The following is a 27,580-nucleotide window of genomic DNA, read 5'->3' as shown; positions in this document are numbered from 1 at the left end:
GAGGGAGTCATGAGTCACTTTGCTTCTTTTAGCTGGTCTGCTACTGTGGCTTACATGCTGTCATGACTTAGTCACTGCTCTCATCATTCATATGTCACGAATTTGTATGTTACCCGAGTCAATAGTAGCACCAAAGCCCACGGAGGAAGGTGTGATTGAGGTCAAGGTGAGCTACCGGCCTGAATGTAATTAGGTATGTGTCAAATAAAAACACGAAGCCAATGAATTTTGGCTTTTCCAAAATTGAAAATACATCACTCAAGAACCATCGCGCGTGACAGTTTGGATCAGTACAAGTGATGAGCCATACTGCCTGGCTGAGGACCGTGTCAGTTTGAGCACTGAAATTCCTTCATTCACTTGAGTAAGACTGGGTGATGGCTGCTCAAGGTGCCCTTAATTGGAATACACTGGAATTTCCTGCAGAAATTGAAGAAATCTACTCTTGCCTCAGATACAACCCTAGGGACCCTGGTTAATCAGGTCCCAGGCACTGCACGCTTTAAAAAAAATTCCCAGGTGGTTTGTATGGGAAGAAATGTATAGACAATATATACATTCATTAATTTGCTCACTTTCTTCATGTAGTTTTGCATTCAAACATACTGATTTCATGCCTTCTCATGTGACAGGCACTATGCCAGTGTGGATGCCAAGTTAAGAAAGACCAAATCTTTTTTTGTCTTTAGATCTTACAGTCAGAAAGGAGACATTAATGTACCGGGCAGGGAATTTACCTGATCAACATATATTTATGGAATACCTTTGTTTCCGGGGACTGTTTGTATGTTGCACAGCTAATGGTGGTCCTCAAACCTGCAGTCATCCTCTGAGTGGAGGTTAGAGTGTCCTAGTCATGCTGGGTCAGTGCTCAGAAAGCAAGCAAACAGTACCTAGTGGACTCTCAGAGTGTGTATCTGTGCTAGAGAGGACCAGTGCCACTCCCAATGTGTTTGTATCCTGTATCTGTATAAACAAACGATTGAGTCAGCCCTGCTCTGGCTTCCTAATCTTGTTGCCATGACGATATTGTACTAAGTAGCTGGAGCAGTCCGTTGGCAGAGTATCCTCAATAATGAGGGATAGGAACACTGTCTGTGAGTAGCCTTGAAGGCACAAGTCTTTGAGTTCTTGGGGCTCTCTGGTTGACCCTACATGAAGACAGACAGTTGGAAGATGTCTTGAGGAATTGAAATAGGCCTGGATTCCATATGGGTCCTGACTTGGGCTCAGGACACTCACCCATATGCCCTGCTTCTGGGGCTGACGGGCGTGGGGCCTTAGTGTCTTTGAGGAAATCCTCTGTAAGCATGGATACAGGAGGAGGATGATAGTGCCAAGGGGAGTGGTAGAGGCATAAGGATGAGTGGGCAGGAGGCATGTGGAATTTTCCATCAGGAGAAAAGGCCAACTACGCTGCCCTAAGGTGGGCACAAATACATATAAGCATAAAAGTCAAAATAGTGGTTTGGTTATTTTATCTTTCTGCAGGAGGCTGGTGAGGTTGTAAACACACAAACTGTGACCACGTGGAGTTTTGAGGACAGGATTAGTGGATATTTCAGTGGAGGAACAATGTATGCGGAAGATTAGGCAATCACTTCATTGCATTGACTGCTGTGCTTAAGAGTTCAGAGCAGCGCATGGCAAGTAAAGGCGTGTCTTAGTCTCTTGGTGTTAAAAGATAATGCCATCAAGTGGCAGCTTGCAACGAATACACATTACATGTTGATAGTTTGGAGACCTGAAAAAAAAATCCATGATCAAAGTGCCAGCAGGTTTGACGTCTGATGAGGGCCCACAGTGCTTCCCCAGTATCCGTGGTATTGGAACAAAGGGTAGACACAATCCCACAGCACGAAGCAGCCACGCTGGCAACTCAGACGGCCCAAGAGAACTTTACAGGTGCTGCTTTCAAGTGAAATGAGAAATTACTTGGTTTAAAAATTATGTGATATAGCTGCTATGATCCACCCGTGTTTTTTTGTTGTTGTTGTCGTTGTTTTGTGACAAGATTAAGGAAAGCTTGTGTTAGTACAGCCATGGTGTCTGCTAAGTCTTTGTTCCTCCACTTTCCTCACCCACTTACACAGGGATAGCATCTTCTTACATCACAGTGAGGATGAGCATATCTCATAAAGATACATATCTTTACACGTACATGCTTAGAGTGTTTGTACACATGTGATGATGACAACGGCGACCATGATGATGATAATGGTGATTGTGTGTGTATGCGTGTATGCACATGCATGTGGGCCTGCACACTTTTTTGTGTCTATGAATGTAGGCATGTAGCTGAAGGCTGGGGGATAACCTTGAGAGTCAGTCCCCAGTTTCCACTTTGTTTGAGACGGGGTCTCTTATTCTCTGCTGAACACACCAAGCTAGCTGGGATTGCAGCTGTACACGCTACCACATCTGGCTTTACATGGGTTCAAGGGACCTGAGGTCAAATCCTCACGCCTGCACAGTGGGTTCTTTGCCCACCTAGTTATCATCCTAGCCCCAGTCAAATTATTTTGGGAGACCACATCCATATAAACAGCATTACAGAATGCTGTTATGAGTATCTAGCTTTATTCTCTGTTGTACATATTAAATTTTACATTGGTATGTATGTGTGTATGCATGCATATATGTATGTATGCATGTAAAAAATTCACAGTGTATATGGGCTGGGTTCCATCTGTGGTTTCAGGCATGAGATGCAGGGTCTTGGAATGTATCCTCATAGATGAAGGGCAGCTAATGTATTCAAAGTTCATCTTTTTTCCAGAAACATTTTTTATAAAGAATACGATTCTTTTGTTAATGCATTTTGCTCTTTTGTTATTTTCCTTATACCATCTCTGTGTGCAGTCTATGCTAATCTGTTTTTATTATTTATCATTTAATGAGTTGGGTTATAATGGACCCAGGGTAGCATTCCAGGCTAGTTATTATTCCAAACTGGAAGGCTTTCTCCTAAGCCATGACAAAATCAAACTCCCTCCTGCAAGCATGGCTTATCCACATAATCCTGCAGGCAGCCCACCTCCTCTATTTCTATGCTCTGAGTTGGGAGTCAGGAAACTCTACATCACACTTGTTTTTTCACATGCTGCTGCAGACAAAAGAAAGAATTCTGCATCCTGTTGTGCTGCTCACATCCAGGAGGAAGAGTTTTTGGGGGTATTCTGAAGGTGCACTGTTGCTGGGCTTTTTTTTTTTTTTTTCTCATACTCTGCTGTGTTCTCCAACATGGCTCCGGCATACACAGATCTTTTGGAGTATCTTTCTTAGTTTCACCAAAATGTAACTGCTCGTTTTCCCTCCTGCCGGTTGGTCAGTTAATTTTGGAAGCATTCTAAGAGAGGAAGCGGGGAATGATGAATTTCTATGGTCAGGCCTGTGTTGGAAGTTGGAAGGTTTATAGAGATGAAAGAGCTTTGTAACCAGGGGGCTTCACACAGTAGTAGAGCTCTAGCTGAAGGATGAAGATGGATGGGTAGGAATAAGCTTAGCCAAAAGCTAAGAGATCATTGTATTTAACCAGATCAAGAAATCTAAGAGGGGTGAAGGGTAACCAAAACTAAGGGTATATTAAAAAGCCATATGGAAGCCTATTGTTTTACAAGTCTGTAATATATATATATATATTGAAGGCCTCCCTGCAGCTCATTTGTTTATTTATTTATTTATTTATTTATTTATTTAATCACTTTACAGCCTGATCCCAGGCCCCTTTCTCCTCCCAGTCCTACCGTCATGCCTCCACCCTTTTCCCCGCCTCTTTTCAGAGAAGGAGAGGTCCCTAAAAGGTACCAACCCACTCTGGCACTTCAGGTCACAGCAGGACTAAGTACATCCTTTTCCACTGAGGCCAGACAAGGTAGCCCAGATAGAGGAAATGGATCCAAAGGCAGGTAAAGGAGTCAGAGTCGGAGACAGCTCCTTCTCCCATTGTTGGGGGACCCACATGATGACCCAGCTGCACGTCTGCTATCTATGAGAAGGGAGGTCTTAGGTCCAGCCCACGCAAGCTCTTTAGTTGGTGGTTCAGTCTCTGTGAGCTCCCATGGGCCCAGGTTAGTTTACTCTGTAGGTCTTCTTTTGGTGTCCTCAACCTCTCTGGCTCCCTCAACCCTTTCTCCCACTCTTCCACAAAACTCCCAGAGTTTAGCCTCTTGTTTGGCTGTGGGTCTCTGCATCTGTTTCCATCAGCTGCTGGATGAAGCCTCTCACAAGACAGTTAGTTATGCTGGGCTCCTGTTTGCAAGCAGAGCAGAGTATAGTTGTATATCTGTATATCTATTAATATCAGTCAAAGAAGGAGAAGCCATGGATTTTGGAGGGAGCAGGATGGAGTTGAGGGCCATGAGAGGGATTGGAGAGAATGGTGGAAGAGGAAATGAGGTAACTTCATTTTAACTAAAAACGCTTTCTACAGTTTCATCTAGCACCCTTTTAATTTTGTTTATAAATGCTGCAACTAAATGCAGAAGGGTCTCAATGAACACAAACCTGCCTGTCCTTCATTAAAAGACAGGAGATTCCCCAACTATGTGTAGATAAGTGCTGTGGGAGGAAACTAGCTGGAAGGCCTTAGCACATGACTTAGGTTGCTAGGATACACCTTCAGTCTCCTCCCCAAGTGGAGATTGCTACTCAGGATCCTCCCTCAAGAATGTGGCTACTACATGGAGAAAGACTGAAATCAATGCTGGAAACACACACACACACACACACACACACACACACACACACACACACACAAGTAGGTGGGGTTTGTATATAATTTATTGTCCTCTTTTTTCATTGTTCTGAATGATAATTATCTTCTCTTAGCAAAAATAACTAAGTGAATCTCAGGAGAAGACTAAAAAGGATCAGGAAAGACCAATTTATATGTAGCCTAAGAAGTTCCTTTTTTTTTTTTTTTTTTTAATGTGAGAGCCAAAACAAGGCTATCTGAAGGAAGATAGGGTAATGCCCCTCGGTTATAGTAAATAAGAAAGGTAATACCTAACATGTATCGTGCGCTTAACTTGAACCCAGCACTGTTTCTGAGAATTCCTGTGTTGACTCTTACACTGACCTACAGGGAGCTGCTGCTCTACTTTACAGCTGAGCGAATCCAGGTACGGAAACTTGTCTGTGATGAAATAGCTGGGAAACGTCAGAGGCAAGATTCAGCCACAGGCAGCCTGATTTTGAAGTGGCCCCCACCATCACGTAATTTTTGACATAACGTTTCACTGTGTAGCCCAAACTGGCTACAAACTTGTGAGTCTCCTGCCTTCATCTCCCAAGGATAGGGTTCCAGCCACATTGGCTTCCTACTGAAATTCTTACTTCACTTTCCTGCCAGTACAGTTGGGACATGCAACAGAGGAGCCATTAGGGATGAGACCTGTATTTCTAGCAGGTCTCACTTTCTCAGAGCACTTGTTCTCAGCCAGCCTTTATTGTAGACACTGGGGAAATAGGATAAACCAAAGTCATTGGCCTCAATAGAGAGAACCCCCAAGTATTTACATATGTATTTCTTCATTTTCCTTTGGGTTTTATTAGAGAGTTTCCTGTTTGGATAGAGCCCTTTGAAAAACCACTTAACACACCATGACACTTTCTGAAATGATTTTAAATGAGCACAGCATTCACTTCCTTTTAAATAGCAAAGACAGGGTCTCAGTGGTTTCTGCCCATACCTACCAGCCACGTTCCTTCCCATCATTCCATTGTGGCTGCCACCTCTCCCAAACATCATAAATAAAGCTTGTGATTTAAATCATCACGCAGTAAATATGAGTACATACAAACCAGCAATTTAGGTTAATATTTATTTTATAAAATGATTCTTTTTAAAGTATCTTTCTCCCTATATAGGGATTTGCATATACAATATAGGTTAAATGATATAGTTGATAAGTACATCTTAAGAGGTTATTGATTAGGTAAAGTGATTTATGGCTGGGCAAAATGAACCTTCTTTGGACTATGTGATATATATTGTTTATTTTTTGCACTAACTTTCTGTATTAATAAGGTTTTAAAAATTGCAGACTTTCCTCAAATTGAAGCTGCTCTGAAAAAGAAGTTATCACATTTTCACTTTCAAACTCTTCAGGCTGCTTATGTAGATTAGGCTTGGATTTGTATGTAGCCTTCTACAGGCATTCTAAACTGTAGCACTACATTTCAAATGCCTCCACTATATGATTTTCCTGAGTCCTGAGGTCTTTACGATTTGAGTTTTTAAAATATGCTGTCTGTACTTTACGATCTTTACTTATACAGTATTTCGAAACTGTTTTAAATATCTCTAAAGACTTTGCAGCATTGAAAACCCTGCCTTATATATACCTGATGCCCAAGAATTAGACCATCATCTTTGATATTAGGGATGACACTCTGGCCTCTTAGAGAACTGAGATTCCAGCCAGATGAATACTTTTTGCCTCAGTTTTGGTCCCTGACATAGAAGCCAAGTAGTAATTACACAGATAAGTAGCTATAACAGTTTTTGCTAAGGGGAATGAACTCTGAGTTGATTTATTATCCATGGTACTTCGGAGGTGTCTTAGCTCTTCAACACTTACTTCTTTACATAGTATCTGTCTTAAGACATGACTGGCAAATGGAAAATGATGATTTGTCAAAGCATTGTGCTGTTTAGGATATAAAAAGCAGCAACCACTTATTTTCTGCCCCCAAGAAATACATCTCACTACCAAAGACAGACATCATCTTAGACTGAAAGGATGAAAAAAAGTGTTCCAAGTAAATAGACTTAGGAAACAAACAGTAATCACTATTCTAACACCTGAAAAAAGACTTTAAACAAAAACTAGAAAGGAAAGATAAAGAGGGACACATTGTAGAGTAGGGTACGAGAGAGAGAGAGAGAGAGAGAGAGAGAGAGAGAGAGAGAGAGAGAGAGAGAGAGAGCTATATGGTAGAGTACAGTTGCAAAGACAGTACAGTAGAGAGAGATTTGAGTACAGTAGAGAGTTCATTAGAGAAGACAATACAGTAGAGTTCAATCAGTTCAATGCAGTGGAGTGGAGCAGTCAGTTGGTAGTGAGTGCAGTGGAGTTCAGTCAGTGCACTTCAGTTTGTGCAGTTCAGAGGCAGTTTTTCCAAGCAGAGCAAATCAGTTAGAAGCAGAGAGAGGCCAGCTTGAATTAATTACCTCAGAGAGGAGTTTGAGCCAGAATAGCTGAGTTGAACCAGCTAGCCTGAGTTCAGAAAGAACTAGAAAGGGTAGGTTTATTCAGTGGTAAGCTTCCAAGATGAAAATTGCATCTGGTGAATAAAACTTACATTTGCAGTACATCATAACTATTAATGGAAAAATCCACTAAAAAACATTACTATGTAAACATGTATACACTGAACATAGGTGTGTCAATTATATAAAAAATACTAATTGCCTTCAAATGTTGTAGAATACATGTTCTTCTGAGCAGACCATGCAACATCCTTCTCTACAGTAGGTCATATATCAGAGCATAAAACAAGTCTTAACAAATACAGGAAAGCTGAAATAATTCCTTGCGTCTTACCTGATCACAATGGAAAAAGACTACAAATCAATAGCAGAAACCCTAGAGCACATGGAAACTCATAGAGATTAAACAACATTATGGAGTAATGAGAGTGATGAGTGGGTGCTTGAATAAATCTAGAATCTAGAATAGATTCTAGAATCTAATGATAATAAAAACTCAGCTTATCAAAACCTATAGGATACGATGAAAGCAGTCCTAAGAGGGACATTTAGAGCTCTCAGTGTCTACATTAAGAACCAGAAAGATCTCAAGTAAATAGCCTAGTGACATTTCATAGGTTCTTGAAAAAAGCACAAGCCAAACTTCAGATGAGTATACAGAAAGAAAGCCTTAAAATCAAATCAGAAATTAATGAAATGGAAACAAGCTAATACAGATTATACATAGAATTAAAGAAACAGCTGGTTCTTTGAAAAGCAAGAGTGACAAATCTTTAGTCAAACTAATCAATAATGGAAGACACAAATTAATATAATCAGAGATGAAAAGAGAATCACTACAATATATGTCAATGAAATTCAGAAAAGTCTAAATAACATTTTCTACTAAACTGGGAACTCTAAAAGACATAGATGAATTTTGAATGTATATAACCTACTAAAATGAAATTAAAATAAGATAAACATTATAAAGGCTTTATTTTTATTTTGTACATATGAATATTTTATTTGCATGTGTTTGTGAATCACATGTGGTGGTACAGACGGAGGCCTGAACAGAATGTTGAATCTTCCGGAACTGGAGTTTCAGATGGTTGGGGGTAATCCTGCAGGTGCTGAGAACCTTAATGCGGGTTCTCTGCAAAAACATCAAGTGTTATTAATCACAGAGAAATCTTTCTAGCCCTGAGATAAACAATTTAAACTGATCCATAACAAACAGTTATGATGGAAGCAGTAATTAAAAATCTCCCTACCAAAAAAGACAATGCCCAAATGGATTCATTGGTGAATTTTGCCAGACCATACTGAAAGTTTTAGCTATAGTAATAAGGTGAAGGAAGAATATAAAAGGGATGCAACCAGGAAGTGAAGAAATCAAAGTGTCTATTTACAGATGATATGATTCTATATGCAAGAGACCCTAAAATCTGCTGGAGACCTCTTAGAACTGAGTCGATAAACAGTTTTAGGAAAGTGGCAGAATACAAAGGAAATATACAAAGCCCAGTAGCTTGTCTATATGCCAATGGCAAACACACTGAGGAAGAAACCAAAGTAACAGTTCCACTCACAGTAGCTTCAGAATACATACCTTGGAATAGACCAAAGATGTGAAGGACCAATTAGCTAAGGATGTGAAATACCTTCTCTACAGTAAAAACTTTTAAAGACAGGAGAAATAAACTGACGAAGGCACTAGAAGATGGAAAGCTGTCCCTGCTAATTGATTAGAAGAATCAGTATTGGGAAAATGGCTATCCTATATAAGACTCTCCTCCTAGCTAAAGAGCAATTGAGAATTACTTTTGGGGAGGGGGAGATGTTTTTCTTCAGGGTTCTGGCAGCTGCTAAGTTTTTCATGCTCTGGTCAGTACCCATGCACAGGCAAGCAGTACTAATTAGACTCCGGATTATTTAAGGAGATAAGGATGTGAAGTTAGGAAGGGGAAATGTCGGGGAGATATGGTAAGGCAAAGGGTGTTTTGGTGACGTATAATAAAGATATACTATGTTACTATATCAAATTGTCAAAGAAAATATTATAAGAAAGCATTATACAAAGATTTTTTAGTGTCATATGTATTGCTGATAATAACTATTACCAACTTAATAATAACAATTTAATAAATATGCCAGTTGGTAATGCTACTGCATATAGAATACTCCAAGATAGAGATTTTACTAGTTGGACCATTTACAGTGTCTTCTGTGGTCAATGTGAATGACTGGCTACCATGGATTTTCCAGAAAATGGTACTACATGATAAAAGGAGAAAGTCTGAGTATTAAGTTCAGATGGTTCTTAAACTTCATAGGCATTGCCTATTTGTACTAGGAGTGATTCTATGATAGCACATGGGTGTCAATCAAATCTACATTTTGACTTTCCATCTTCTTTCCTGACAAGCTGAAGTTTATCAAGGTTAAGATAAACACCAGAGGATGTAAAGTTGCTACAGTGCAAGAGTCTGAACACAGATGGAGACGCCATGCTTAGTTTATAAAATGAGAATATTGTTAGGAATGTAATTTTAAGAAGATTGGGTGTGCATTTGTCTGGGTGGTTAAGGTTGTGGACACTGGGAATTCTCCATTTGAGCCAGAGCCACCCCTATTTGGAAGGTTTCTCTGGCAGCATCCTCAAGGCTTCCTGGCACAAGAGAATATGCAGCTTTGGTCTCTGGTGGTACCTGGTTGCAAGCAGGCAATGGAACTGTTGCTCCTGTCCTGATGACCAGATACTTGTCTACACTGGTCATGGCTGGTGACTAGCCCTTGAGGAAATGCAGGTTGCTTCTCCTCTCACTACTGTCTTTCTGGGCTTCTCCATCACCTAGCCCCATTTATTTCCTCATTGCTGGGGCTAGAGACGACAAGGTGGTGATTAAGCTTTGGTCTGATTTTCCTCTTGTTGATTGGGCTCTGTTATTTTTCAGTGGGAAGTCTATTCACTTTGAAGAATTATTCTCACTTCTGATTTGGAGCTGAGTATTAGTCTTCTGTGGAATAAAGTTATATAAAAACCTCACACAGTCAGGTATTTAAATGTGTACTCAGTCTCTTTAGTGATAACACATGCCAAGAATTTCTACAATGAACACTGCCTTTGTGTCCTTAGGTCCCGACAATATATGCAAGTAGAAAGGACGTATGGACTTACATGATTTATGATTAGTGATATTGTAAAGCTCTGTGTGTTTCCTTTTCTAAAACTGACTTACACGAATGTGCTCTCTTTGTTGTACCCTTTCTGCAGTTCAAGAAGCCAATCCTTTACCAGCTTCCCACTTGCTAACAGAGAACCATGGAGAAATGTTCCTGTTGCGTGCACAATAGGCAAAGTAGAGAAACATATAATTGATGTGAGATTACAGTAGAATAAAAATTCTTACTCTTGGGCTGATTATTTATGATATGTCAAAAACGAATTTGCCTTTACAGGTTTACGGATAAAATTCCTGCTAATACCAGCAAGGAACTATAGAAACCTATGGCCCAGGGTTCTGGAATTATTGCATTGACTCTGTCCTTTTTGTTTTCTGTCTCTTACTTTGGGTGCAATGGATTTGGTTTTTGTTTGTTTGTTTGTTTTTTTACTAAAGTTACACGTTACAAAGTTGAGCCATTGATTCCTCTAAGATTTGCTATGAAAATCTCTAGTCTCATTGTCTCAGTAGGTCAAGGTCTCAGCATCCAATATCCATTTGCTTGTTTAGTTTCCTGTCCCTCGCCTCTTTTCAGAACCATATCTCAGCCTGCTTTTAGCATCTGGTCCTCTATACCAGAAAATCTGTTTGACTTCTTCAGAGAATAGGTCTTTTATTTTCAGTTGTAGAGTGTTTTGGGTTGTGGGTGAAGACATGGCATTCTGGCTGCATCTTTAAAAAAGGACTTAACAAAGTCTTTCATGTTTTTCCTCCCAAGTCTTCCCTTTTGAATTCTTGGATGTCCCAAATTCTAAGAATTTTGGGCATCAGAAGGTGTAAATCAGCTTGATGCTAGCTTTGAATTTAGTTTTCTTTTCCTGTCTGCTATTTTTCATTTCCCCCCATCTGTTCTCATCTTCCAGGTATAGAAATGGTTCCCCTCCATCATAGTCTCAACTCATTGGTCACCCCATAGTCAAATGGCTCTACCATCTCTACAAAAGAACCTGGGGTATTTAGCTTCCAGGATTAAAGAGGAAAACATAAAATGCAGCTTCTCACCTAATGCTTTTAACCAAAACCTCATACTCTTGTCCTAGATGTGGTTTAGTGGCCACATTTGTCAGTCTTTCTGTGTTTTATAATATACCAAGAGAACTATAGTTGTCATTGATTATCTAAAGACATAAAAATGGAAGTTCTGTTTAATATCTGGTCCTGGTCATAGATCTCAGGAGGCAGAGCAAATGTGAGTGACTCAGGGAATCTGGATTCATGTCCAGATTTTACCAAAGTCTAGCTGTGTGACCCTAGTTTAGTTTCTCTGGACACCAGGGACCCTGGTGGTTTTTGCCTTGTAGTCATAATGATTAAGTTAGCTAATACTCAGAAATGTGGCCAATTATGTATTAGTTACAGTTGTTATGTGCCAGCTTTATGATTGTTATTGACATTGGGCAGAGGGAGACAAGAACTAAGCCTTATCTGAGTATGCATTGCATTTACCTGTGCTATGCCAGAGAGTTAGTTATGTGCTGCATGACCAGAAACTGTGCCATCTAAGGAAGCCCAAGTCTAAGAATTCAGCTAGAGTTTTCATTTATATCCCATTGTAGGTGTGAGATCTAGATGTTTTCCTGAATACATCTCCCTCAATCCAATTTCTTGACTCTGAAAAAAAAATGATGTTTCATTAGGCCCTGACCCCTTCTCAGTTCCTGGAAATACCCTCTTAATTCCCAGAACATTCCATCATTGTGTGCATAGATTTGACACAAATTCTTTTCATATGCCAAAGCCCCAATTCCTGAGTTTGATGCACTCAGCAGCTGAGTTGTCATCTCCCTTCCTTGGAAGGAATGCTTTTGCTTCAGTAAGTTCGTTTCGGTTCAAGGCCTCTTTGTCTGTCCTTAAGTACTTCTTGTAATTAGGTCAGGAACTTCTGGGACAATAGAGTCAAGCCACATCATCATTATTTTTATTAGTAGTACCAACAGTGCACTTTAAAGTTGTGTTGCTGCCAGTCCACATGACTGTATAATTGAGACTAGGCAGTGACTGGTTGCACAATTAATACTGATTCATTGCTCTCAAATAAGTCAAGAAGGAAAAGGCATGAGTTCCATGCTGGGAAGTCACAGCAACGAGTTCTTCAATAGTGGAGAGCTGTTCAGACAGAAGTGGTGCATTTGCAGTGAACTGAACATGCTGATCTGAGCACCTGAGCTGTGTTCCTGGGCCAAGTCAGAGGCTTGCATGTTGTGGTGGGTTTGAATGAGAATGTCCCCCATAGACTCATGTATTTGAATGCTTGGTCAGCTGTTGGTGGAACTGTTTGGGGGAGGATTAGGAAGCATAGCCTTGTTGGAGGAAGTATGTCACTAGGGGTGGCTTTTGTGGTTTAAAAAGCCCACATCATTCCTAATTATCTCTCTGTGGTGGTTTGAATAGCTTATGGCCACCACAGATTCATGTGTTTGAATGCTTGGCCATAGGAAGGGGGGCTATTAGGAGGTGTGGCATGGTTAGAGGAAGTGTGTTACTGCAGAGGCGGGCTTTTGAGGTCTTAAGTGCTCAAGCCACGCTTAGTGTGGCACACACATCCAGTCTCCTCCTTGCCGCTCCGGATCAAGATATAGAACTCAGCTCCTTCTCTAGCACCCTGTCTGCCTAGATGTTGCAATGCCTTCTACCATGGTAATAGTGGACTAAACATCTGAAACTTTAAATCAGCGCCAAATTAAATTTTTTATAAGCATTGCCTTGGTTGTGGTATCTCTTCACAGTAATAAAACTCTAACTAAGACACTCTCTCTGCCTCATGCTTGTGGATCAGATATCAGCTGTTAGCTACTGCTCTAGCGCTCTGGCTATTGACATGCTTCCTGCAATGGTGGCCATGGTCTCTACTACCCTCTGGAACTATGAGCCCCCAAATGAATGCTTTCTCTTATAAATTGCCTCTGTCCTAGTGACTCTTCACAGCAATGGGAAAGTAACTAAGACAGACATGTTACAAAGTGAAAGCATGTTTAGTTTCTGAGAAGAAAGTGACAGAATATGGTACATTAGTATTTAGAAATGGCCACATGGTACTAAAGGAAGAGTGAGGGACCTGGGACTATTCAGATCCTGATTCTATTTCTTCCTCCAAACACAAGCTGCGGCATAGAGAAGTTGAATCTGGAGAAAGGAGCAAAGTAGAAACTTGGGGGGAACTGTGCTGTTTGAAGGAAAAGGATTTATTTCATTCTTAGAGGGAAGCGTGCGATGTGAGCAGGAGTGTGGGGAACCTAGACATGCTGTGATGCTGGGAGTCAACATGGAGGGGCCACATGGAGTCATGTGTAAAGGACCAGAGAAGGTCAGCCATGGAGCTGCTGTTCAGTTTGATGTCATTTGTATTATTGACAAGTAAACATCTTTTCTATCCACAGCTGTTTCTAGAAAACTCTATAGCTAATTAAGAACCCCATACAGTAAGTTTCACTTTCTTGTTTTCATTTTGAAATTGGAAGGGTCAAGTTCTAAGTTTTGACCTATTTGATGAAGAAAAGAAATAACACGTGAAATTAAGGACTAGAAGGTAGGAGTGAGCCAGAGGAGTATGTCATATTTGTCATTCAGTAGAGGATAGAGCCCTCCCAATGACTCTTATAGGTAAAGGTAGCCTATCTTATACCTGGGCTATCCAAGTGACTTTGGCTAGTGATTGACTGATATGGGAAATAACTTCACATCTATTAATAAGTACTATTTATTAAATTCCTGATGTTTGTTAGCAATTTTGCTGGATGCAGGGGGCGGGTGTGGGCAGGACATATACAGCACACAGATGATCATGAAGAGCAGGGACATTTGTAGTACTGATATTCTGACTGGTCATTCTTGGCTTATTCCAGGTGTATTAGCATCAGTATTAATTCCTCTCACTTTCATGCCCAAGAAAGAGCCAGTTTGGAGATAAGTTATCTGATAATCATTCCAAAGAGCTGTGAAGATTAAGTGAAAAAATTCCTGTGAAGAGTTCTCTGTGAATCATACATTTTTACCCAAATGAAAGAGATTAAAGCATTTGAGTTCTTTTATTGTGTTCTCTGGTAAAGATGGACATTAGAGTCTGAAAGTGCTGTCTACCTTAGGCCAGGTTGCTGCTCTGAGTTCTGTTTGATTTATCATGCAAATAAGATTGCCATAAGTGAATTTTTATTTGAAGGCAGAGTAGAGTGTGCTTCTCCATTTCCTAGATTCCACTCCTTTATGTTTTATTCAGGACCCTCATATGTATATTCATTTTTTTTGTATTTTATCTTAAATTAATATTTTGAAATATATGGGGTCTTTCACATTTAACATGCTATAATTATGATGTGTTTTGAACATGGAGGATATCTCCAAATCCTGAGGATTTAAAAAACCTGTTTTAGAATGGAAACAACTATGTGGTAAATGTGAACCATGAAGTAAAGCAGTGAGTTGGCCTAAGAGAGCACCCAGAGCAGCCTCCTCAGATGTCCTATGCATCACCTCCCTGCAAGAAGGCTGCCATGAGGTCAGCAAATGTGCACTGCAAAAATTGTGTACACATGTATACATGGCATATGCAGACACATGTGACTCATTTCCAGTGTGTTGTTGTTATAGCCTTCTTCTTCCTCTTCCTTCCCTCCTTCCTTCCTCTCTCCTTCTTCCTTCATTCTTCCTTCTTCCTTCTCCTCCTTCTCCTCTTCCATCTACTCTTTCTGCCAGACCACGATGTATTAAAGAGATGTTTCTAGGTACTGGGTTAGGGGCTTTCCTCTCCTTGTCAATTAAGATAGTCACCAGGACAACAAAATAGTTACCATTATTTATCATCTCAGTTTTATAGAGAGGAGGAGGCTGTGGCTCAATGAGATCAAACAGTCTTCTAGTCGAGGAAAAGTGGTGCTTTCAATGTGGCCACCAGTCTTGCTGTTGTAGTGTGTCACGGCCTTTGACTCTGTGGCCTCAGTGCAGTAAGTGTCTTATGAAGAGGGTGGTAGCAGGGCTAGCGGTGGGAGGAGTAAGTGAAGAACAGTTGGGGTGCTTTGACCTTTATAAAATCACTGTTTTCCTAAGTAGTAGGCTTTGGTCTTAGGGTGGAAAATGGTAAATATATAATTTTCTTCAAAATATTACAAATGATTAAGGACAGACTATTAAGACTGAAAAGTGTGATACTCGTGATTAATATACATAATGAGCTATTAGTGGCGTAATTATCTGCTATGAGCTTTGTGAATATGTTTGTATAAATGCTTGAACTCTGGTTAGTATTCATTTGATCCACTTCTTGGTTTTGTCTGCTGAATGAAACATTATATTTTGGAACATAACATGCACTAGCATTGAATAAAGAATATAATCATAGTGCATTTATTCTAGGATACAGATTTTTGGATATTTGAATTTGAGGAAGTTTGATACCTTTTGACCCTTAGTACTTCTTTTAAGACAACTGTGAAGATGTGTAGTTTTAAAAAGTATAGTACTGCCATTTCACGGATGGCTCAGCAGGTAACGGCACTTGCCACCAAGGATGGTGACATGAGCTCAAACCTGGGACTGGCATGGTAAAAGGAGAGAACTGACTTCTGGAAGCTGTCTTCTGACCTTCACATGTGCCCCACTCCCCACATAAATGTAATAGCTTTGGCTATGGATAAGCTGCTCCTCTCCTATTTCCCAGTTCCAGAATTTCTTTGACTGTCTTGTCACAGCAACCAATTCAAAGATGGGCACTTATCAAAATTAAGCAAGTTGCCATTCTCTTTGGAACCTCTCTGTTTTAATTACTAAGAAAGGTGGATATTTCTGAATGGCATTTTCCCAGCCATCACTGATGTTGGTTTCTTGCCTGACACAGGTATAGGCTAGTCCTCCAGGGCTGGATGGTGGACCTTGATGATGTTAATTGAGCCCCAACTCTCCTTAGAGTTTCCGGCCTGGTGAGTCTGCAAATCCATCCATCTATTTCCACTTTAGCTAGTATAAATTGTGTGTGTGTGTGTGTGTGTTTACTTAGATGATTACTAGTTATATCAACAGTTCACTGTTACAGTTAAATAAATCAAGTCTCACTTATGCTTATGATGCTTTTATATTAGGTAAATATGGGAAAATTCTCTCTTCTCTTATTATTCCCTTTTTATCTGGCGCGTGAAAGTTTGCAGTGCAGCTGGACCTGCCGTATCTGTGGTTTCTCCCTGTATGAGTGATGGTGAGGGAGGAGTGGTTGGCAGAGGACACACAACCTGTGGCTCAGCCCACCACTTCAGTATGAAAGGAATGTGATGCCACTTATTGTCTAAAGTACCTACGTCCCCATTTGAAGTCATCTTAGGCTTCCTGGCTCTCTGGACAATTCCTTTGTTCCTCTTCTTTCTTCACTGCACTCATTTGAAAATGTTTTATAGAAAGACATCTGACTAAGCTGTGGAGATATTGACTTTTGTTGTTCATTTTATTGCTTATGATGCACTGCTTATGTGTGTAGCAGAGGACTGAAGGCCACTAATACAAATTCAAATACAAGACAACTAAATTAAATAGTGCAAAAACAAGGCAAGCAATGCCCTACCTCCCCCATGGCCACCTGGTTTCCCATCTGCCTTTCCTTTTTACCCTAGTGGATTTGTAGAGCAATGGTTTGCTTCCTGGCTCTCCTCCAATCTAACTACTGGTTTTCTCAGCAATGTCTTAGAATAAAAATTGAACTTTACAAATAACCCCTGTGCATTACATAATTGAAGATTCAATATAATTGTGAAAATTAAGTGTTAAGCCAGTTACTTGCCTTGGCTAAACACATATGAGGAATATAATAAACTTAAGAATTTAAAGTGGATGTAATTATGTATATATGCTTGATCATCAAAGAAGTCAGCCAAAAATATGCTTGATTCCCTTTCCAAATCAAGTAGGTCAGTGTCGAAGAGCATTTAGAAGTCTTTGCAAAATAGAGTTGACACACTATAATCTTTTAATGGCACAAATTCCCGTTAGCATAACTGCTGCATAAATAATATTCATTATAGTGATTAGAAACGTTACTTTCTTAGAGCAATCAAAATTTCCTTTCATCTCCTCTATAGCAGTACTTTTTAAGCTGCCGGTTTATGACCCATGAAATCAATTTAGTAGGGTACAATCAGTATCCGGGAAAATAGATTAAAAGAGAAAATATGCAATTTCATTGCATATTGTCCATTTAAATATTATCCCAGGTAGCTTAATTTTAATTTTTTCCAAGTGCAATATGCATAACTACTTGATTATGACATAAATTGTATTTCATTTTATAAAATATCATGCTTAAAAAAGCTGGAAAACAGGTATGCTACAGCATGATAAATGAATTCTAGGGCTGACCTAAGGTGATGCATAATTTCTAGTCTCATAAATTTCTAAAGACGAGTGTTTTCATCAGACAGTGAAGGTCACTATGTTTTTTACTAATATTTGGAAACCTCCCTATTTGCTATGAATTTTGTTCCTGAGCATTTGTTATTGTCAGTGGGAGGGGGATATGTGTATGTGAGTTCTCAGGTCTGGGCTGAACCTTTGCTAGCTAGCTCCTCTTGAGGACATGCTGACTGGCTCCGTGCCTCCATTTCGTTACTTATAAGTGAGTCTCATGGTGACCCTGGTGCCTAACTATGGTGCAGAATCAGTGAATGAATGCACTAAAAGCTCTTGGCAGTGTCGGGCACGTAGTGAGACTTCAATATACTTTGCTTATTGATATGATTACTTTCCTTGTTATCATTATACGAGAACAGGAAATATTAGAGTTCCCTGTATCAGTGTTTTTACCTTTGTCCCTGATAAAGGCAACAAACATAAAGCCCAGAATGTGTCTTGTGGTTCAGCTTATGCCTGACCCCCAAGGCCTTTAATTCTCCTTCTCTGTGCTTGTATTCATAGTTGAAATAAAATGTCTTACAGCAGTTGTCCACCTGGGATACACCATGTGCTATAAGGGTTCTCCTGATATGTGACCAGGAGTCTAGTGACTGCATATAGACACTTAAGGGGTGGGCAGAGAAGAGTGTCAGTCATATTTGTCTAAGGGTCTCATGTGGTATGGGGAGAAGCTGGAATTGCTGGACCTAAGTTGAGGCTTAATAACAGCAGCGCAACAAAGTGTTGCATTGTTCAGCAGGTTGCTCCACCCCCTTGTATCTTTTCTTACTCTGCTGGCAAAGGGAGATTAAATTAGTTCTGGCATCATGTAGCTGTTGCCATGATTAACGTTTACTGTAATCATAAAGAGCTCGGCACAGTCACTGCCATGTAATAAGTCTTCAAGAAATCAGCAATAGTGGAAGAAGAGTAATACACTAGAAACAAAGAATGGGGCAACTGTGAACAGCGTATGTGAACGACGGCAGGCGGAATCCATCACTGGATCACTGAGTAATCCGTTCATTTCTTTATCCAGCAAAAACTGGATGTTATGTGTTTGGATTAAGTGCAGCACTGAGAACATGGGTGACTAAGACAGCTTTTCTTCTCTCACTGAGTTCACACTGTATGCAGGCCATGGGCAGGCATGATAAGCCAGGCGACCAGCGCTGCAGCAGATGAATTATGGGGCTAGGTGAGAACACACATGTTTGCTGCTGAGAACCGTACTCTAAACCAGTTACTCTTTGTTTTATACTTCTAGTCTGAAGTTTAGAATGGAAGACACTTTAACTTTCTTCTGTTTATTTTAATTTTTTTTTTTTTTGAGACATGGTTTCTCTGTGTAACCTTGGCTGTCCTGGACTCGCTTTGTAGACCAGCCTGGCCTCGAGCTCACAGCAATCCACCTGCCTCTGCCTCCTGAGTGCTGGGATTAAAGGTGTGTGCCGCCACACCTGGCTTATTTTAATTTTAAAAATAGTTTGTTGAGGTCTTTAATCCACTTGGACTTGAATTTTGTACATGGTGACAAATATGAGTCCAATTGCATTTTTCTACATGTAGACATCCAGTTAGACCAGCACCATTTGTTGAAGATGCTATCTTTTTTCCATTGAATAGATTTGGCTTCTTTGTCAAAAATCAAGTGACCATATGTGTGTGGATTCATTTCTGGGCCTTCAATTTGATTCAATTGATCAAGCCGTGTATTACTGTGCCAGTACCATGCTGTTTTAATAACTGTTGCTCTATAGTACAGCTTGAGATCAGGTATGGAAATTCCTCGGGGGGATCTTTTATTGTATAGGATTGTTTTTGCTATTCGGGGTTTTTTGTTTTTCCATATGAAGTTGAGAATTGATCTTGGAGGCCTGATGGCACTCAAAGAAAGAATAAGCAGGCTACCAAGATGAGACTTGATAGCCTATGACCATATAGTGGGGAAGGAGGTCCCCCTTGGTCTTAGGCCTAGGGGAGGGGAATAGGGTGAAAGTGGGAGGGAGGGAGGAATAGGAGGATACAAGTGATGGGATAACAATTGAGTTGCGATCTGAATAAATTAATAAAATTAAAATTAATTAAAAAATAGTCTGTCAATTGTAGTTTGCATATTGAGGTATACTTGTGAGGAGGTTTAATCAATGAAACTTGGAGGAAATTGGTCTTTACTTAGATATGGCTCCTCAGATAAGGGCAGGTAGTGAAACAACTTTGAAGGCCTGGGGCTAGAGAGTAGGACTAATATTTACCTTAGAAGTTACAATCTAATACCCATGTATTACTGTGTTTACTACAGTTAACAGGGACCTTAGAGTTCAGTTTAATGTTCAGTTATAACAAGTTTTTCTTTCTTTCTGCTTTCCCCTCAGTAATATTTGATATTTAGTTTTAATGTACACACACACACACACACACACACACACACACACACACAGAGCTACATCTACACCTACACCCCACAGATGGCTTTGAAAGTAAAGTAATAATAGTTATTAAATAACTTCAGATAACTTAGTATTTTACATATTACAGTAACATTTTTCATCTACAGTTTTATGATTCAATGGACATGAGTTATATTCTATTCAAAACTTATAAAACTGAATCACAAGCAACATGTCTGCACTGGAAAGCTTCAAGAGTGGCAATAGTATCTCACATGGATAGGTCATTGGCTGTCAGTAATTAGATGTGACACAAAATCATTTGGGGTTATATCCATCAACAGAGGACATATGGTGCCTGTTAATCTGTTAAAATTACTGTTGTATTATGTGGACCGAGAACTTCTTACCTTTGAGTAATGCTGTCAGGATAGCTAAATCAATGTCCTGGTGGCCTTCTGATCCCATTCGAAAAACCGTGATCTGCAATTTGAGAAAAGGAGATTGTTAACAATACATTTTTCCTCCAGAGAGAAATCAAATCAATGAAACTACTTCTGAGCAGTGACCATTTTACTATCTCTGAAGTAGGTTCTTAACCACAGGGCAAGCACACGTAAAGATCAGAGGACCAGACCTTACAATTCATTAAGAGAGAGATGTGTCAATAGTCCCCAAGTGGGGAACCATCTTAGATAACAGTATTGATTGTGGTTATCAAGCAAGATTTACAGGATTCACAAAATATATAAGTTGTAACACAGACCATGAGTGAGAAACTGTGCTTAAAGATGGCTGGCTACTACGTTCCTAGAAAATGGTCCATTGCATAAGCATACATGCACACTATAGCTATTTCTACAATCACTCTTAGCAAGCAATAGACATCTGTGCTGGCTGGTTTTGTCAACGTGACACAGCCTAGGCATATCTGCAAAGAAAGACTCTTCACTGAGAAAATGTCCCATAAGATTGTCCGGTGGGCAAATCTGGAGGGCATTTTCTTGATTAATGATTTGATGTGGAAGAGCCCAACCCACTGTGGTCAGACACTCCCCTCTCCTCCCCCCCCCCCCGCTAGCAGGTAGTTCTGGAGTGTGTAATAAAGGAAGCTCCTGAACTGGAGAGATGGCTCTGTGGTTAAAAGTACTCGCTGCCTTTCCAGAGGGGATCCAGTTTCAGCTCCCAGCACATGGCAGTTCACAAATGTCTGTAACTCTAGTTCTGGGGAATCTGACTGGCCTCTGTAGGCACCAAGCATGCATGTGGTGCACAGAAATGCATGCATGCAGAACACCCATACTCACAGACCGAAATAATAATAAAGAAAAAAGAAAAAGAAACTAGGCTGAGCCAGCCAGGAGGAGTCAGTCAGCCAGCATTCCTCTGTGGTCTTTGCTTCAGTTCCCACCTCCACTTTCCTGCCTTGAGTTCCTGCCCTTTCTGTACTCAGTGATGGGGTCTGCTCTCAGGGTTGGAACCTGAAACAAACCCCTTCCTCCTCAAGTTGCTTTGGCCATGCTATTTTATAGTAGCAACAAACACCTTAACTAAGATATCATTCAGGGCTTTGGCATTGGGATGCATCTCACTGTTCAGCCCGCTCAATGACTTTGAATATCTTCTAGAATAATTTAGCAGTATGTCCAGATGGTAAGAAATGGATATAGGCGAGAAACATAGTCTCTGGGGAAGAATAACAGGAAGGAGCGAGAAGAGACATCAGCGAGGAAGCAACTCTTCCCTGAGACTTGACAGTTGACAAGAGATAGAGAGCTGGGAGAGTCATTCCAGAGGAGATGCTTTTGCTAACAATTGGTAGTGCGACCATGAACTGGCAAGTGGGAATAGACTCCACATTTATGGCACTAAAGAATTCCCCTCATAACTTTAAAATTTGCTGACATTTAAAAGAAAGCCTCAAGAATTGTTATTTATATGCACTCACTATGGCCACCGAAGGCCCATATTTATGTTTCTGGGAGGAATCTTTTATGGGCAGACAGGAAACTCTGGCATCCATATTGATCAGCAGCACAGTATTTGTTTCTATTGTGTGTTCTGAAAAGTGACTTTCCTCAGATGCCTTGCCTTTTCGCTCTGTATAATGCTGGCTGCAGAGAGAACATTTCTCCATTTGAAAGACACAGAAAAGCAGCATCAGTACGTGGCATGGGCAGCATATTAGAGGTAGAAATCAACTGGAAAAGGAGGAAAGGGCAGAAGGACACATGCCCCAGGAAAGAGCAAGGCTCATTAGTGAATAACTCAGGAAAGGGTACCTCATCCATACTCCAACTGGTTGTTGGAAACAACAGCGATTTGTGGTTAAATATCATTGGCTTCTGGCAGGGATGAGCTGGAAGATGGTTTTGGAGCAAAAATTTGCATGAAAAACTTAGTGGAGGATTTTTATAACAGAAAAAACAATCTATTTTGAGGAAACTTCTTGCCATCTTCATAAGGAGTCAGTGAAGAATTTTATAATGGGAAAGTATGAACTTTGCTGAAGAACAGCAAAGCTTGCTATCTGGGGCACATCCTTAGTTAACCCATCAGAAAGTATAACACAAACATAAGCCAGGGATCACTAGGTGAAATCACAGCTAGTTGTATTGTCAGTAAAAACTCCAAAAGTGTTTTTGTGGCTTTGATAGATTGAGTCTATGATCCAAATCTTAATAATCACACAAAATTGCCATAGAATGACTTACCAAACCACAGAACTTAAACAGTATTATGTTAGCATTGGGAACAGCGAGTAAATTATGGAACAGAATATAACCTGGAGACATTCCTGCACAGATGCAAGCATTTGGAGCCATGCAAAAGTGTCATTGAAAGTCAATGTGAGGAAGGCACTTTTTTTTTTTTTTTTTTTGTCTTCTATCACCCCACCCCCCTGTTCTGTTTTCTTGGCATTCTTTCTTTCCCTTTCTTTCTCTCTTCTCTTTTCCTTAATAAAAGAGTCTTGTGAGTTGAGCATGGTGGCACATGCCTGTAATCTCAGCACTCAGGGAGGCAGAAGGAGATGGATTGCTGTGAATTCAAGGCCAGCCTGGTCTATAAAGTGAGTCCAGGACATCCAAGACTACACAGAGAAACCCTGTCTTGAAAAGCCAAAAAAATAAAAAGGGCTCAATATGTGAAAGTGTGTAAGAATTGATATAAAATACAGGAGAATATCATAGTAGATAGAGATTTTTACCTATGTAGTAGAATTCTTAGATCTATTCCCAAATATGATATAAAAGTGCAGATTATATACATGCATGCATACATGTATTCTGTGTGACATATACTGTAAAGATAGGTTTTTTTTTTTTTTAAACTTTTACTGAATGTCTATGATTTACACGTCTGGCACCAAAATCTCTCTCCTCCCCCCAGTAAAATAAAACGAACAGACAAACAAAAAATCTTGTTACAGAAGCTGTAGTGTATCACGTATTATAATCTTTTGTCTACATATGTTTACTTTCAAATGTTCATTGCTAGGAGTCATGGGTCTGGTTGGAGGCCTACACTATCGTTACTGGATCCTCACTGGGACTGCTGTCAAATATCCTGTTGTTGCTGCGTGTCAAGGAGATTCTTAATCTTTGAGTCTGCAGGTCCGGCCCCTTCATGTGTTCCAGCAGGTCATACATGGGGTAGATGTTGGGGTCCAGTCGACTCAGAGCCGTGGATCAGAGTCTGCTCCCTTGTCCTCAGTGCAGGACCTGTTTTCCCACTCCCGAGTCATCATGGTAGGGCTGGTGTGGGTTGGTGGTGGTGGCGACTCCCTTTATCCGAGGAGTAGTGGAGGAGGAATAGGGGGAAGAGGGAGGGAGGGAGCTACAATTGGGATGTAAAGTGAATAAATTTATAAATAAAAATAAATTAATTAAAAAAGAGGAGATTCACTTCCGGGAAGGAGTCCCAGTCCTTGCTCAGTAAACATTTGTTGAGTGGATGAACTGTCACCAACTGGTTGTGCTTATAAGATTGGTTTAAGAAAAAGAAAGATTTAAAAAAAGAAGTAGGGTATGCCTCACAAGTGTTAAGAACTAATTTTAGCACAAGAGTCTACTGGATGCTGTGCTGTTGTTGAGAGACTGAACAGGCATTACGTGAAGGAGGGTGGGTGTTACTTACCATCATTGCTTACTGAGACCTGGTGTAAATAAGATAATTTGAAAGATACATCAGCACAGAATACCAATATATAGTCACCAAGAGGCTCAAATATTTGGTTCCATGTATATTAAACTATACTCAATACGAAAAAGGACTCAGAGCAACAAGGAACAGACTAGAAATGTAGCAGAAACAAAAAATGACTTAAGGGGAGGCCTGATTCATTTTTTTCCTGAGAATTAAATGAGTCTTTTTTCTCACTGTGAAAATAACAAAAGAGAGAGTATGCTGTTGAATTAATCATGGTCTCTGTTTTTAAAATCTAGTAGGTCTTGGGTCAAAGAGGAAGAAGGTAGTATGTAAAAATATACTGGGAATTTAACTGACCCACTTTCAAAGTACTGTTTATCAGCTTAATTCGTGACATATTTATGTCACAGTGGGCATCGAATCTGTGAAAACAGACACAGATATTGAGCAGAGCTTTGAAAATAAAAATAACCGTGATATTACACTGAAAACCAGGCATAAGCTGCAAGGACACTTCGGCTCAATCGATCAGAAATAGAAAGGAACGCTCCACAGCCATACCCTGCTGCTAGCTGTTGCAGAGATGACATCTGAGTTTGACAAATGGTTTGTACTGTGTCTGAGAAGTTTGCAGAAATGCTATAACTACAAATAGATGATCAGCAAAAGAAATCCTTGCAATTTCTGAAGAGTCCATCAATAATATGTTAACCATTAGATTCAAGGACACCAAAAGGTGACACTAGGGTTTCCACAGAAGAAACATTTCTACCGAGAGGTGGCAGCTCCTGCCAGAACCCCAATACTCAGGAAGCTGAGGTGGGTGAGCTGCCATGAGTGCCAGGCCAACCTGAACTACAGAATAAAACATTGTCTCAAAAACAAAACAAACAAACGAACAACAACAAACATCCTATCCCATCTCCCCACATGACAAATATACATTTCTGAAATGTTCCCTGGACAAATTCTTAATAAAATCTGCAGAGGCTTCAGGAGACAGGAAGAGTTAGACTTGGGAATTCAATTTTCACAATGCTGGGTCTTTTATTTTGTTTGTTTGTTTGTTTGTTTGTTTGAGATAAGGGTTTCTCTGAGTAGCCTGGCAGTCCAGGAACATGCTCTGTAGACCAGGCTAGCTTCAGACTCAAAGAGATCTGTCTGTCTCTGCTTCCCAAGTGCTGAGATTAAAGGTAGAAGCCACCACCGGCCTGGTTTGTTGTTTAATTTTTAGTTTAGTTTTTTTTTTTTACAGTGTTGGAGATAAAATCAGGGCCTTGCATATAGTAAGCAAGTGTTCTCCCGCTGAGCTACATTCCCAGCTCCAGTGCCTCTTCAAGTCCATCAGGTTATCATGACATTTTCCCTGCGACTCACTAGTATTTCAAATAACTTGAAACAACTGAATGATTACTATAAAATTCAAAATACACGCTTATTAGGATATGAGTGATAAAGACCATTGTCAGGGTAGCAGGAATCCTGATTGGCCATCAAAGGTGTTTACACACACAATGGCTTTAGTTTTCTTTCTGGCGTTATCAGAGTGACTTGGTACAGGGTAAAGAAGGATGCGCAGTGAGGAACAGGATACAGAGAACCTGAGACTTTGTGTTCACTTCCTAGACGCCAGAAAGATAAACTTCTTGATAAAATTGTTAAAGTTGTCATTTTGTCAAAGTTACTGACTCTGGTAAGGGGCGTGCATATTTCTATGCAAGAGGGAAGGAAGTCAGAGGAAATTCAAATATAATTCCAGATGAAAAAGCCAAAACAAAACAGTGTTGGAGACAGAAACACATTTAAAATTAGAATATTAATATCCAATTCAAATATTTTTCCATATGAACTGTAGCTATCCCTAAGTATCCACAGGGGCTGACCCTAGCACTTTCCATGGGCATTACACACAGAGGATGCGCAGGTCCCCTCGATTCAACAGAACTGTGGCATCTAGAGAATACAACCTTGCACACAGGTTATGCCAACTCTGAACAAATACCTACTGCAATGCAAATGCTTGCACGTAGCCATTTGGTTGTGTTGTTCAGTGAATTATGGTGAGAACTTAAGTCCGTTCATGTCCAGCACAGTCCTTTTCAAATTGTTTTGGTCTGTGGATGTAGGACCTGTGGATATTGGAAGGATATTGTGATAATTCTCTATGGAATATTTGTGAAAGAGCCTCATATTTTGTGCTGAACTAGTTGAATAAAAAGTGTGGTGGAGACAGAAATCGGGTGACATTGGAATAATTCCAGCATGCCCTCCCTATAAGACTTTTGTGAGTACATTTGCATATTATATAAGTAACTGCTTGTCTTTGAAAAGGGGTGTGTTGTTACACAGCGGTCTTGTTAGTTTATTTTCAACCCTTTGACTTTTGGTGTATAAGGGGCTTAGGCTGTCTTTAGTGAAGGGTTGTCTTATAGAATGCGTCAGATCTACGTCACTGTTCAGCTCTGTTCTACCCCTAGGGACCTGTGGATGAGCAACTTGCCAGTTGATGAAGGGAGCTAGATAAATGAGTGTATACTTTATGCTCTAATTCTAGGCCCCCCTTTTAATTTTTATCCTGCCATAATTTCAAAACACTAGAGGTTTTCCCTCCAAGAAATGCAGTTCAGAGGCCAGTGGCTCCCTAGTGCCTCCAACACAGTGTAGTTTTCTTCTTACAAAAGTAGCATGCCTGCAGTCCTGCGTGCTCCCTTTTCTCTCTTCTCCTCTCCTCCCTGGCCTTTCCCTCCCCTCTCTGCTATCCCTTCTTTCCATCCACCTCCTTCCTGTCCCTTTTTTCTTTCCTTCACAGAACATAAACAGGAGCATTTTTTGAAATGTTATTTTGCATGCCACATTTCCATTAACATTATATTTATGGGTTGTTGAGAACTCTTCAAGAATATAACTTTTCATCTGATAGATGTAGCTTAGTTCACTTAATTAATGCACCATAGTTAATTAATTACATTGCTTCAAAATGTTTGCTGTGAATAAAGACAGGATGAAAGTTTGGGGTGTGGATCTTGTTCTGTATTTAGCATATAGTCCTTAGAATAAAATCCTAGATGTGTGGAGCTTTCGCTACACAACTTGTGCCAATAGCTAGAGATGAGTCTTAGCATAAAAATGAATTGGGCCTTGTGTTGTCTTTGAACCTGATTTGTGATGGTAACACTCTAAACCCATTAACAAAAGCTTGGGGGAGAGATGCTGGTTCCAGAATGATACTGGAGAACATCGAGGCCCCTGCC

General features: G+C 40.2%; 1 protein-coding gene across 12 annotated transcripts in view; it reads right to left on the bottom strand.

Moving 5' to 3' along the window:
* Nucleotides 1-27,580, bottom strand: part of Trpm3 (transient receptor potential cation channel subfamily M member 3) — a 903,922-nt gene that overhangs the window by 96,219 nt on the left and 780,123 nt on the right. For all 12 annotated transcript variants that reach the window (XR_007830652.1, XM_051146249.1, XM_051146245.1 and 9 more), the window contains one exon: nt 20,591-20,663. Coding sequence is in view for 11 of the 12 variants with exons in the window: in XM_051146249.1 (XP_051002206.1) it covers nt 20,591-20,663 (73 nt within the window). In the remaining variant the exon portion in view is untranslated. The remainder of the gene's footprint in view (nt 1-20,590; nt 20,664-27,580) is intronic.

Source organism: Acomys russatus, chromosome 5 (genome assembly GCF_903995435.1).
Source record: "Acomys russatus chromosome 5, mAcoRus1.1, whole genome shotgun sequence".
NCBI lineage: Eukaryota > Metazoa > Chordata > Mammalia > Rodentia > Muridae > Acomys > Acomys russatus.
The sequence above is the reverse complement of the archived record's forward strand: the minus strand, read 5'-3'. Positions and strand labels throughout refer to the sequence as shown.